We start from the raw sequence: 12,909 nt of genomic DNA on the forward strand, positions 1-12,909 counted from the left end.
ACACCCCGGCCGTACCCCGGCCCCTCCCCCAACTCCGACGCCGCGCAGCTCAGCACACGCCCCGCTCGGTTCCGCCGTTTATTCCGCTCCGCGCTGCTCCGCCGCCTGCTGCCGCATCAGCTGCGCGTACAGCCCGCCGCGCCGCAGCAGCTCCTCGTGCGTGCCGACCTGCGGGGGTGGTCACTGCGAGCCCCGCCCCACAACCCGCCCCCCTCGGGACAGACCCCCAACCCCACCCCAACCCCCGCCTCCTCCCAACCCCCGCCCAAGCGGCTCAGACCCCTCCCCGCCGATCCCCGACCCCATCAAAGACCCCCCCCCCCCCCGCCAGCCCCAGCCGAAGCCTGGCGGAGCCCCCGCCCCCCGCTCACCTCGGCCACGCGTCCTCCCGCCAGCACCACGATGCGGTTCGCCCCCCGCACGGTGCTCAGGCGGTGCGCGATGAGCAGCACCGTCCGACCCCGCGCCGCCCTCTCCAACGCCGCCTGCACCGCGCGCTCCGCCTCCGCGTCCAAAGCGCTCGTGGCCTCGTCCAGCACCAGCACGGCCGGAGCTTTCAGCAGCGCCCTCGCCAAAGCCACGCGTTGCCGCTGCCCTCCGGACAGCGCCGCTCCGCGCTCGCCCACCACGGTGCCGTAACCGTCGGGGAAGGCGCGGATGAAGGCGTCGGCGTCGGCCAGGCGAGCGGCCGCGAACACCTCCTCGTCCGACGCGCCCGGTTTGCCGAAGCGGATGTTCTCCATGATGGTGGTTCCGAACAGCACCGGTTCCTGCGGGGCGGCTCCGCGCTCAGCGCCGCCCCGGCCGGGCGGGACGGACCCCCCCCGCACCTCCCCGCACCTGGCTGATGAAGCCGATGACGCGGCCGCGCAGCCACGAGGGGTCCAACGAGGCGATGTCGCGGCCGTCCAACGTGATGGTGCCCCGTGTGGGCTCATAGAAGCGCTCCAGCAGCGCTGCCACCGTCGACTTTCCTGTGCCAAAGCATTGCCACCGTGACATCACCGCCGTGACATCACCGCAGTGACATCATCACTGTGACATCATCACTGTGACATCATCGCCGTGACATCACCATGACATCACTGCCATGACATCACCATGGTGACACTGGTGCCACATCACCACAGCCCCATCCAGCACCATGGGATCGGTGCCCCCCCCTGGGGCCACCACGGCCACCTCCCTCTGGTGGCACCGGGCTCCACGTCCCCATCGGCCCCCAATGCTGGTGCCGTGGGGTCGGGGCGCCGTGCCACAATGGGGGTCCCACACCCTGACTGTCACCTCCTCCCGAGGGTCCCACGATGGCCACCGTCTCACCGGGGGGCAGCGTGAGGCTGAAGTCCTGCAGCACGGGATGCCCGGGACGCGTGGGGTAGCTGTGGGGGGAGGTGAATGAGGGGCTGTGGGGCAGATCTGTGGGACAGGGAGAGGGCTGGGGGGGTCCTGACCTGAAGGAGACGTGTTTGAAGGCGACGTGGCCCAGCAGGGAGTGGCTGGGGATGGTGTCCCCCCCCCGCAGTGGCACTTGGGGCTCCAATGTCATGAACTCAAAGACGCGGGCGCCTGCGCTCAGCCCACGAACCACCTGCAATGCGGGGGGACAGAGGCAGATGGAGTGTCCCCACCCCCACCCCCACCCCCATCCCCACCCCCATCCCCACCCCCACCCCCATCCCCACCCCCATCCCCATCCCCATCCCTCCCCCTCCTCGGAAGCTGGGACCCTGCAGGATCCCCCCTACCTGCCCGAAGAGGATGGAGATGTTTGCCAGGGACCTGCAGGCATGTGGGTGATCTTAGGATGAGGTGGCATGCGGGGGGGAGCCGGACATTGGGGGTGATAGAGCTGTGACGTGGGGGGGTGACATGGGAGGGTGACACCGACCTCTGCACCGTCTGTGAGGCCACCAGGAACGACATGAGGTCACCAGGAGAGAGCTGATCCCCGGCCATCAGCGATCCGCCCACAAAGATGGTCCCCAGCACAATGCCTGTGGGAGCATGCTGCTTGTGGGGCCTGCCCCACAATAGGCCCTGCCACCCCAATAGGTCCTGATTCCCCCAATAGGTTCTGCTCCCCAAAAAAGGTCCTGTCCCCCAGAAAAGGTCCTCAACCCCTCGAGAGGTCCTGACACCCCCAATAGGCCCTGCCACCCCAATAGGTTCTGACGCCCCCAATACGTCTTGGCTCCCAATAGGCCCCACCCCCCTACCCAATAGGTCCTGTAACCCTAATAGGCCTTGATCCCCCCAATAGGTTCTGCCCCCCAAAAAGATCCTCAACTCCTCAAGAGCTCCTGATCCCCTCAATAGGACCTGCCACCTCAATATGTCCTGCCCCCCAAAACGTCTGCCACCCCAATATGCCCCACGCCCTCAATAGTTTCTGCTCCCTCAGTAGTTCCTGGCCCCCCAATAGGTTTTGGCCCCCAATAGGTCAGGCCCCCCCAGTACGTCCTGACACTCCTAATAGACCCTGCCACCCCAATATGTCCTGCCACCCCAATAGGTTCTGCCACCCCCAAAACGTCCTGACCCCACCAATAGTTCTTGGCCCCCAATAGGTCATGCTCCCTCAATAGGCACTGCCCCCCAAAAAGGTCCTCAACCCTTCAAGAGGTCCTGATCCCCCCAATATATCATGCCCCCCCAATAGGTCCTGACCCCCCCCAATAGGCCCTGCCACCCCAATAAGTTCTACCTCCCAAAAAAGTCCTCACTCCCTCATTAGGTTCTGCACCCCCAGTAGGTCCTCACCCCCTCAATAGGATCTCCTACCCCAATAGGCTCTGCCCCTCCAATAGGTCCTGACCCCCCCAATAGGTTCTGTCACCCCAAAAAGGTCCTGACCCCCCCAGTAGTTCTTGGCCCCCAATAGGTCCTGACCCCCCCAGTAGGCCCTGCCCCCTCCATGGGTCCCACATCCCTGCAATGGTTCAGCTCCCCCCCACCTCCTGCTCCCCCCCCACTGACCGTTCAGTGCCAGGTTTGACAGCCCCTGGAAGGCAGCGATTCCCAGCCCCAGCCGTTGGCTCATCCTGCTGGAGCGCTCAGCCTCGGCGCAGTACAGCCTGCGGGCAGACGGGGGGGGATGGTGGCACGGAGGGGGAGAAAGGGGGGGGGGGGTCAACCAGCCAGAGCCCCCCACGGCCGCGCCGCCATCCTCACCCCGCCTGCTGCTCCTCCATGGCGAAGGCGCGCACGGTGCGCACGTTGCCCAGCACCTCGTCGGCCACCCCAGTGGCTTTGGCCACCTGTGCCAACGGGGGACGTGGCTGCGCTCCGCGGGGCACCGCAGGGATGGGGGTCCCTATACGTCGCCCCCCCCCCCAAACCCATTACCTGTTCCTGGGCCTGGCGGGACAGAGCCCGCAGCACGGAGCCCAGCGCGGTGCCGGCGCTCACCAACACGGGCAGCACCAGCAGCAGCAGCGCCGTGAGCCGCGGGGACAGCAAGTAGAGGGACAGCACGCAGCCTGCAGCCTGGGTGCTGCTGCGCAGCCCCTGCGGGGGGACACGGCGATGGGAGGGGTTCTGGGGGTACCGGAGGGGGAGGGGGGGGCAGTGCTGGGCCCCACCTGTGAGATGATGAGCTTAAAGGAGGATTTGAACTCCTGCACGTCGGCTGTCAGCCGTGCCACCAGCTGCCCCGTGCGGTGCGCGTCGAAGAACGCCACGTCCTGCCTGGGGGTGGGGGCTGCAGCCACTCTGCTGCCGTGTGCCCCCCCCAGGTGCCCCTCATCCCCACACGTCCCCCATCTCGGTCTCCGTGTCCACTCTGACTCTTTGTCCCCATGTGCCCCTCGTCCCCGTGTGCCCTCATCCCCTCTGTCCTCACATCCCCCCAGCTCTGCACCCTCCATCCTTGTGTCCCACACAACCCCACGTCACCCCGTCCCTATGTCCCCCTGTCCCCATTTGACCCCCGTCCACCCCACCCCCATGTCCACCCCACCCCCATGTCTGCCCCACCTCTGCGTCCCCATTTCCACACTGCCTCCCATATCCCTGCTGCTGTGTGCCAACTGTCCCCCTTGTCTCCATGTCCCCTGATCCCCCCCCAGCTCCCTGTGTCCCCTTTCCCCACATCCCCTTGTCCCTCTGTGCCCCCGTGCGCCTGCCCTACCGCAGCAGGGACCCAAAGAGAGCTTTCCTCATGCTGGCAGCCACCTGCTCCCCAACACGGGACAGCAGAGCGATGTACCCGAAGGTCAGCAGAGCCTGCGGGGTGTGGGGTCAGTGCGTGGGGTGGGGGTGTGGGTCAGGGCGTGGGTCTGGGCATGGGTTGGTGCCCACCTGCAGGCTGTAGAGGCCGAGCAGGCGCAGCGCGGGGGGGCGGGCGGCACGCAGGTACCCCTCCAGGTGGGTCCGTGCCCCACGGGCCACCACGTCCACCAGCTGCCCCAGCAGCACCGGGATCTGCACATTGAGCAGCGCTGCGCCCAGGGCGAGCTGTGGGATGGGGGGGGACAGAGAAATCGGTGTGAGTGGGGTGGGGTGGGGTGGGGAGGGGTTGCACGGGGCGGGGTGGAATGGAATGGGTTGGGGTGGGGTGGGATGGGGGCAGAGAAACAGGTGTCAGTGGGATGGGATGGGGTGGGGTGGGGTGGGGTGGGGTGGGGTGGACCTCAAGGATGTGGAAATGGGGATGGGATGGGGATAAGGACAGGGATGGGGATGGAGATAGGGATGAGAATAGGGATGGGAACGAAGAGATGAACGGGAACAAGGACACGGATAACAGCGGGGACAGGGATGGGACAGGTTAGGTGAGGAAAGGGAGCGGGGACTGAGAGAGGGACGGCGGTAGGGATGGGACGGGCGCACAGACGCGACAGGGACAGGAATGGGGACGGAACGGGACCCTCCGCGGTGCCCCCCCCGCTCACCACGACGGCCGCCGACAGCGCGAGGAGCTGCGGGCGCAGCAGCGCCCAGAACGCCGCCCATTGGAACTCGGGTTCGGGGCGCGGAGCGGCGGGGACGGCGGCGGGGACGGAGCGGCCACGGCTCTCCTGGCACCGCGCTGCCGCCCCCAGCGCCGCCCCCACGCAGCCCAACGCAAACCCCGCCGGGACGAGGAGCGGTGCGGGGCGCGGGGCGGGGCGCGGGGCGGGGCGGAGCGCGGACCCCCCATTCCTGCAGCTGCGGAGTTGCCGTGAGCGCCCATCCCGGGCACTGCGCCCACCGCCTCCCGCCCCCACCCCCCGCCCGGTACCTGCTCAGCGCCGCCCGCACGGCCCGCAGCCCGCAGCCCGCCCCGCACGCACGCAGCAGCAGCATGGCGGCCCCGCGGAAGGGGCGGTGCGGGGGGCGGAGCTGCGCGGCGCGGCACCGCCACCTCCGGCCGAGACCCCGCACCGCTCCCCGCACCCCGCAGCGCGGCGCGTCCCCGGAGCCCCCAATCCCCCCCCCGTCCCGCAGCCCCGGGCGGTGCGGGATCGCGGCCATGGCTCCAAGGGGGGTGCGGAGCCCGGGCCGGGCTGTGCGGGGCGCGGATTGAGTGCGGGGCGCGGCGGGGCAGCAGGTGAGAACGGGAGAGGGATTCGGGGACACTCAGAGACGGGGACGGACAGTCGGATAGGGGACACCGCGACAGGGGGACGGCGGGACACACGGACACGGGGACACAGGGGCACGGGGACGGCGAGAGATGGGGAAGTCGGGGGATGAGGACACCGGGGCACGGGGACACCTGGACGTGGGACACGCGGACACGGCGTCAGTTGGGCACGGGGACAGTGGGACACCGGGACAGTGGGACACGGTGCCACGGGGATGCGGCCATTCGGGACCCACGCGCTGCCCCCACCTCAGCCCCGCAGCCCCCCCGGGATGGGCCTCCCGCGCCCGTCCTCCTGTCCGTCTCCACAGTGCGCAGCGTCACCGCGTGTCCCCACCTGCGCGTGCCGTGACACCACGCGTGTCCCGGGGGGTTCCGTGGTGCCGCTCCACCCCCCCTCCGCCGCCCGCTCTATTTCTGGCCGCGGGGTATTTTCGGTGCGGGGGGGCCGCGGCCCGGCACGGGGACACCCGATGCCGCGGGGGGGTCAGCGCGGGGACAGCGCGTCCCTGCGGCCCCGCACCGCCCGCTGCTGAATCACGGCCCGGGACGGGACGGCCCACGCGCGTGGGGCGGTGCCGCGGATCCACCTGCGGGTCCGGTCCGGCTCTGCCTCACGTGGGACGGGACCGACGGCGGCTGCGGAGCGGCGGTACGGGGCGGCGTGGGGAGTGAGAGGGAGGTCCCGGTGCGGCCCGACGGGTGGGGGTCCCACTCTGTGCCAAGGGAACCGGGGTCAGTGGTGCTTCAGGAGGCGGGGGGGGGGGGGGTGTCCCGTAGTCCCCCAGGGGCTCTCCGATCCCTTCCCGCTGGGGGGTCCCGTGGTTCTCCCCATCCTTCCCCGAAGTTCCAGGGGTCCCATCCTGCCTTGGGGTTTGGGCAACTGTGGGATGTTCTGTGGGTCCCATCCTGCCCCACATTATGGAGGTCCCGTTCTGCCCGAATGTTCTGCTTCAGATTAATAGGGATTCCATCCTATCCAAACGAGTCCGGGGATCCCGTCCCGCCTTGGGGGTCTCATCCTCCCTGGGGAGCTGGAGGTGTTCGGGTGTCCCATCCTTCTCCAAAGTTCTGGGGGTCCCATCTTTCTGGGGGGGGTCCCAGGGGTCCCATCCTTCCCCAGCGAGGGGGTCTGGGCTCCCATCCTTCCAGGGGGGGTCGGGAGTCCCCTCCTGCCCCAAGGGCTGAGGGAATCCCATCCTCCCCCCGGGATCGGGAGATTCCCACCCTGCCTGGGGGGGGCTCCGGGGGTCCCTTCCTTGCCAGATCCCCGCGCTCCCCAGCACGTCCCGCCCACTCCCTGTGGCCGCGAGGCTGTGGGCGCGTCGGAGAGACGGGACGGATTGCGTGGCTCTGCCCGGGGCCGTCCCCGCGGGCACTGCGGGGTGACAGCTCACGGCATCCCGATGCGGGGCACGCGGGCGGTGCGTTGCGGCGTCCCCGGCATTTCCTGCGGGGCGACAGCTCACCCGCACGGCGCGGCGTGGGGCGGGGGAGGGGCGTCCGTGCCACCCCACAACCCGTGCCCACGTCGAGGGTCCCGCGCTGGGGTTCCTATCGCGGGGGTCCCGCATCGTTGCCCCCCCCGCAGGTGCGATGACGGAGGCTGAGTATCACCGCGTGGAGGACCCCGAGGAGGATTCCCCCCCGGGTGAGGAGGAGCTGCTGCTGCACGTCACCGAGGGGCGGCAAGGTGGGCACTTTGGGGGCGTCCCAGGATGGGAGGGCACTGAGGCACGGCCCCGCTGACCCCCCCCGCTGTTTTCCCCCGCAGGCTCCTGGCATCACATCAAGAACCTGGATGATTTCTTCACCAAGATATCCTCGCTGGGCGCTGTTCCCACCGGGGGGGGGGGGGGTTGGGGGGTGGTGGAACCGGGGGGGTGGCACACAGGCGCGATCCTTAACGGCCCCAACATCTACCACTTCCACCAGAAGAACGGCTTCGCCTGCATGCTGCTGTCCGACCTCTTCGAGCTGGGGTGAGCGCTGCGCTGCGCGGCACGGCTGTCCTTCCCTCCTCCCCCCTCCGTGGGGCACCCCCTGACTCCCCCCCGCGCCCCCCAGGCAGTTCGTGTTCGTGGTGGCGTTCAGCGCGTTCCTGCTGTGCTGTGTGCGCTACGATGTGCTCTTCGCCGACCGCCCGCTCAACCGCAGCCACGTCCCCCCCGAGCGCAGTAAGGTGACGCTGCCCGACGCGGTGCTGCCCGCGCCCCAGTGCGCACGGAGGTGATTGGGGGGCTGTGGGAGATTGGAGGGGGGCGTGGGGATGGGACCCCCCCATAAACCGTGCCTCCCCTGCAGGATCGCTGCCAGCGGTTGGCTCGTCTTCCTGCTGGCCATGGCGGCGTTGTTCTGGCTGTGCCGCCTGCTGAAGGTGCTGCGCGGGCTGCTCGCCTACTGGGACATCCGCCGCTTCTACGGGGAGGCGCTGCGCATCCCCGCGGTGAGCGGCACGGAGGGGATGGCGGTGGGACGGCAGTGCCGGTGCCGGGGTGTCGGTTCCATCGCGGTGCTGTCGGTGCCGCGGCGGTGCCGGAGCCGTAGGGGTGCCGGTGCCGTGGGGACGCCGGTGCCGTGCCGGTGCTGATGCAGGGACACCAGAGCCGTGGCTTGTCGGTGCCAAAGTGAGGATGCCGGTGCCGTGGGGGTGTGGTGCCATGGGGGCGGTGCCGGTGCCGTGGCGATGCTGGCTGTCACCACAGGGGCGCCGGTGCCGTGGGGTTACCAGTGTCACGGCGGTGGTGTTGGTGCCGCAGGGGTGCTGGTGGCAGTGTGGGGACAGCAAGGCTGTGGGGGTGGTGCCGGTGCCACGGGGATGCCAATGGCACAGAGCTGGTGCCAGTGCCACGGCCCTGCCGGTGTCACTGGGTGTTGGTGCCAATGCGGGGACATGGGTTCCATTGCTGGTGCCGTGGCAGCGCCTGGGCTGACAGAGGGACTGCGGTGCCAAGGGGGTGTCAGTGCCCTGGTGGTGCCGGTGCCGTGTGGGTGGCAGTGCCAATGTGGGGACATCAGTGCTACCGTGGCGGTGCCGGTGCCAATGTGGGGACACCGATGCCGTGGGGGTGCCGGCAGTCATGGCAATGTGCCGAGGAGCCCCCAGTGACCCCCCCACGTGTGCTCGGCGCAGGGCGAGCTGTGCAACTACAGCTGGCAGGAGGTGCAGGCGCGGCTCATCGCCCTGCAGCGCGAGCAGCAGCTCTGCGTGCACAAACGGGAGCTGACGGAGCTGGACATCCACCACCGCATCCTGCGCTTCAGCAACTACACCGTGGCCATGGTCAACAAGTCGCTGCTTCCCGTGCGCTTCCGCCTGCCTCTGCTGGGCCCCGTCGTCTTCCTGACTCAGGGCCTGCACTACAACCTGGAGCTGCTGCTCTTCCGCGGCCCCGGCGCGCTCTTCCTCAACTCCTGGAGCCTGCGGCCGCGGTACAAGCGGGCGGGCGAGCGGCTGGCGCTGGCGCGACGCCTGGCACGGAGCGCCGTGCTGCTGGGAGCCGCCAACCTGCTGCTGTGCCCGCTGGTGTTGGTCTGGCAGCTGCTCTACGCCTTCTTCAGCTACGCCGAGGTGCTGCGGCGGCGGCCGGGCGTCCTGGGCGCGCGGCGTTGGTCGCTGTACGGCCGCCTCTACCTGCGGCACTTCAACGAGCTGCAGCACGAGCTGACGGCGCGGCTGGGCCGCGGGCACCGCCCGGCCACGCGCTACATGAACTCCTTTGCCAGCCCCGTGCTGGCCGTGCTGGCGCGTCACGTCGCCTTCTTCGCCGGCTCCGTGCTGGCCGTGCTCATCGCGCTCACCGTGTATGACGAGGACGTACTGACGGTGCAGCACATCCTCACTGCCATCACGCTGCTGGGGCTGCTGCTCACCGTCGCCAGGTGGGTGCACTGCACGGAGCTGTGCTCTACCAGCTGTGCCATGTTGGGCCGTGACATGCCATGCTGTGCCGTGCTGTGCCATGCTGTGCCATGCTGTATCATGACATGCCATGCTGTGCCAAGCTGAGCCATGCTGTGCCATGCTGTGCCATGCTGTGCCATGACATGCCATGCTGTGCCATGCTGTGCCATGCTGTGCCATGACATGCCAAGCTATGCCATGCTGTGCCATGTTGTGCCATGCTGTGCCATCTTGTGCCACACTATACCGCGGTGTGCCATGCTGTGACGCATTGTGCCAGACTGTGCCATGCTGCGTCACACTGTGCAGTGCCATGTCTCACTGTGCCATGTTGTACCACACACTGCTGTGCCATGCCATGCTGTGCTGTGTCTCACTGTCCAGTGCCATGCTACACTGTGTGCTGTGCCTTGCTGTGCTGTTCTGTGCCATGACATACTGTGCTGTGCCACGCTGTGCCATGCTGTGCCATGCTGTGCCATGCTATGCCGTGCTGTGCCATGCTGTGCCACGCTGTGCCATGCTGTGCCATGCTGTGCCATGCTGTGCCATGCTATGCCGTGCTGTGCCATGCTGTGCCATGCTGTGCCATGCTATGCCCTGCTGTGCCACGCTGTGCCACGCTGTGCCACGCTGCAGCACACCATGCTGTGCTGTGCCACGCCGTGCCATGCCGTACCCTGCTGTGCAGTGCTGTGCCACGTCACGCCAGGCCATGCTCCCCCCGCAGGTCATTTATCCCCGACGAGCACTCGGTGCAGTGCCCGGAGCAGCTGCTGCAGCGCGTCCTGGCGCACACGCACTACATGCCGCAGCACTGGCAGGGCAGCGCCGGCGCGGCGGAGACGCGCAACGAGATGGCGCAGCTCTTCCAATACAAAGCGGTGAGTGCGGGACGGCACCGCGCGGCCCGGAGCCCCGCCGCCCCCTGAGCCCTGCGCCCACCCGCAGGTGTTCATCCTGGAGGAGCTGCTCAGCCCCATCCTCACGCCGCTCATCCTCATCTTCGCGCTGCCCTCCCGCGCTCTCGACATCGTCGACTTCTTCCGTAACTTCACGGTGGAGGTGGTGGGCGTGGGGGACGTCTGCTCCTTCGCGCAGCTGGACGTGCGCCGCCACGGGAACCCGCAGGTGAGGGGCCGGGCGGGGGGCGCGGCCGTGCGGCAGCCCACGCTCACCCGCCGCCCACCCGCAGTGGCTGTCGGAGGGGCAGACGGAGGCCTCCGTGTACCAACGGGCGGAGAACGGCAAGACGGAGCTGTCGCTGATGCACTTCGCCATCTCCAACCCGCGCTGGCAGCCGCCGCCGCACAGCGGGCTGTTCCTCAGCCACGTGAAGGAGCGGCTGCACAGGGATGCGGCCCCGCACGGCCCGGCCGAGGGCGCGCTGCGTGCTTCCCTGCTCGGCGATGGATCCGCTGCGGTGAGGGCGTCGGGTGTCTTGGGGACACTGGGGACGTGGGGGTCACTGGGAGCTGAGAGGGCGCTGGGCGCTGTGGGGGGCATCGGGAGCCCCACATGGGGACACTTGGTGTCGTGGGGTCAATTGGTGCCATGGGGACATTTGGTGTCGTGGGGTCAATTGGTGCCATGCGGACACTGGGTGCCATGGGGGCTTTGGGGGCATAAGGGGCACTGGGAGCTGAGAGGGCGCTGAGCACTGTGAGGGCATTGTGTGCTGTGGGGCCATTTGGTGCTTTGGGGCTATTTGGTGCCGTGGGGAGACTGGGTGCCATGGGGACATTGGATGTTGTGAGGTCAATTTGTGCCATGGGGACACTGGGTGCCGTGGGGACATTGGATGTCATGAGGTCAGTTTGTGCCGTGGGGACACTGGATGCTGTGTGGACACAGGGTATTGTGGGGCCATCTGGTGCCATGCAGACATTTGGTGCCATGGGGACATTGGGTGCCATGGTGTCACTGAGTGCTCTGCTGGCACTGACCTGGTCCCCACAGCCAGACGCCCTGCTCACCAGTGTCCTGGCCCACCCACTGCTGGTGGCCAGTGGTCTGGTGCCCCGGGACCGGCGCTTCACCCAGCCCTGCAACACAGCCAGCGCTGCTGCCAGTGTCCTGCTGTCCCTGTCATCCCCACTGCCTGGGAGGGGACACGGCCCTCTGGAGAGCCCTGAGCGCCCACTGCCCGAGAGGTGCTGTGGGGATGGGATGGGGATGGGGATGAAATAAGAATGGGGATGGGATGGGGATTGGAATGGGGATGGGATGGAGACGGATGAGAATGGGGATGGGATGGAACAAGGATGGGGATGGGGATGGGGATGGGGATGGGGATGGGATGGGATGGGATGGGATGGGATGGGATGGGATGGGATGGGATGGGATGGGATGGGATGGGGCTGGTGGCAATCTGGATCATGTGAGGTTGGGGCCAGTGGGGTACCCATGGGGTGGGCGCTGGGCTGGGTGCTTCTCCCCATACCAGAGCCGTGCTGTCCCACAGCCCAGTGTTCAGTGAGTCGCGCCTGCTCAGCCTGAGCCGCTCAGCCATGCTGGCTGAGGTGGCCTCTGCTGAGATGAGCCTGCACGCCATCTACATACACGAGGTGAGCACCCGGGGTGCACGTCCCCACAGCCCCATCCCTGTCCCACCCGTCCCCTGCCCTGTGCTGCACCCTTGGTTCTGTTTGGCCGTCACCTCGCGCCCCACACCACCACCCCCACTTGGCCATCAGCCCCCTGCATCCCACCAGCGTGCCCCATGGCGCAGCCGGGCTGTGGGGCAGCGCTGGGGCTCTGACCCTTTCCCCCCAGCTCCACCTGCAGCAGCAGCAGAGCCCCGTGGGGCTGTGGGTGGCGGCAGGGGCTCCCAAGAGGCCCTTGGTGACCACAGGTGAGTGCTGCTGGGGGGTGGGGGGGCTCCCAGACCCACGCGGGGCTGTGGGGCACTGACCGACCCTGCGCCAGGCTCGGCCGCCCGCGCCTCTCAGCACGAGCTCCGGGAGATGCCGCTGGGTGGTTGGGCTGAGGAGGATGAGGAGGATGAAGATGAGGAGGAAGAGCAGACGACAAGGTAGCTGTGCTGCATGCAGCTCTGGTGAGCGCAGCCCCGGCTCCGGAATATCGGTGCCCACTGGAGGATCGTCTGGGGGTCTGCCCGTGGGGACCCCCATCCAGCTGCATCCCCACGCAGTGTGGGGCCGTGGTCCTGCTGGGTGCTCCCGGCCCCCCCAGGTGCTATATTTATATGGGGGGGCACGACACCGTGGGGTGCAGGTCTGAGTCCACGTGGGCCAGGGCCCCCCCGCATGCTGTGGTCATGGTGGGGGCAGTGCTGGGCCCTGAGCAGCCCCGGGGGCAAATAAAGGTTTACAGAGTGTTGTGCTGTGCTGAGTACTGCAATGGGGCTGGAAGCCGGGGGGACACTGGGAGCTGTGGGGGCACTGGGAGCCATGGGGACATCGGGGACAGTGCT

At 68.3% G+C, this 12,909-nt stretch overlaps 2 protein-coding genes across 3 annotated transcripts; one reads left to right on the forward strand and one right to left on the reverse strand.

The window, feature by feature from the left end:
* Window positions 1-65: 65 nt before the first annotated feature.
* ABCB8 (ATP binding cassette subfamily B member 8) lies at window positions 66-5,472 on the reverse strand. 2 transcript variants are annotated; one of them, XM_085226750.1, is made up of 15 exons: window positions 5,225-5,472; window positions 4,896-5,151; window positions 4,303-4,458; window positions 4,133-4,227; window positions 3,585-3,690; window positions 3,349-3,510; window positions 3,175-3,260; window positions 2,980-3,077; window positions 1,892-1,997; window positions 1,749-1,782; window positions 1,455-1,591; window positions 1,288-1,382; window positions 841-974; window positions 372-770; window positions 66-168 (listed from the first exon to the last, which is right to left on the reverse strand). In XM_085226750.1, the coding sequence occupies exons 1-15, from the start codon at window positions 5,455-5,457 to the stop codon at window positions 79-81; spliced, it is 2,187 nt and encodes a 728-aa protein (XP_085082876.1). In that variant the 5' UTR covers window positions 5,458-5,472; the 3' UTR covers window positions 66-78. The 2 variants fall into 2 exon arrangements, with proteins under 2 accessions (XP_085082876.1, XP_085082877.1); XM_085226751.1 differs by lacking the exon at window positions 4,133-4,227 and having other exon boundaries at window positions 5,225-5,329.
* ATG9B (autophagy related 9B) lies at window positions 5,401-12,815 on the forward strand. The gene is made up of 14 exons (XM_085226764.1): window positions 5,401-5,533; window positions 7,161-7,262; window positions 7,344-7,387; window positions 7,487-7,551; window positions 7,637-7,798; window positions 7,874-8,015; window positions 8,703-9,451; window positions 10,204-10,357; window positions 10,425-10,604; window positions 10,669-10,896; window positions 11,433-11,626; window positions 11,938-12,040; window positions 12,249-12,327; window positions 12,402-12,815. Exons 2-14 carry the CDS (start codon window positions 7,166-7,168, stop codon window positions 12,509-12,511), a joined length of 2,307 nt encoding a protein of 768 aa, XP_085082890.1. The 5' UTR covers window positions 5,401-5,533; window positions 7,161-7,165; the 3' UTR covers window positions 12,512-12,815.
* Window positions 12,816-12,909: the final 94 nt, after the last annotated feature.

This window comes from Meleagris gallopavo, chromosome 6 (genome assembly GCF_905368555.1).
Source record: "Meleagris gallopavo chromosome 6, MGAL_WU_HG_1.1, whole genome shotgun sequence".
Classification (NCBI taxonomy): domain Eukaryota; kingdom Metazoa; phylum Chordata; class Aves; order Galliformes; family Phasianidae; genus Meleagris; species Meleagris gallopavo.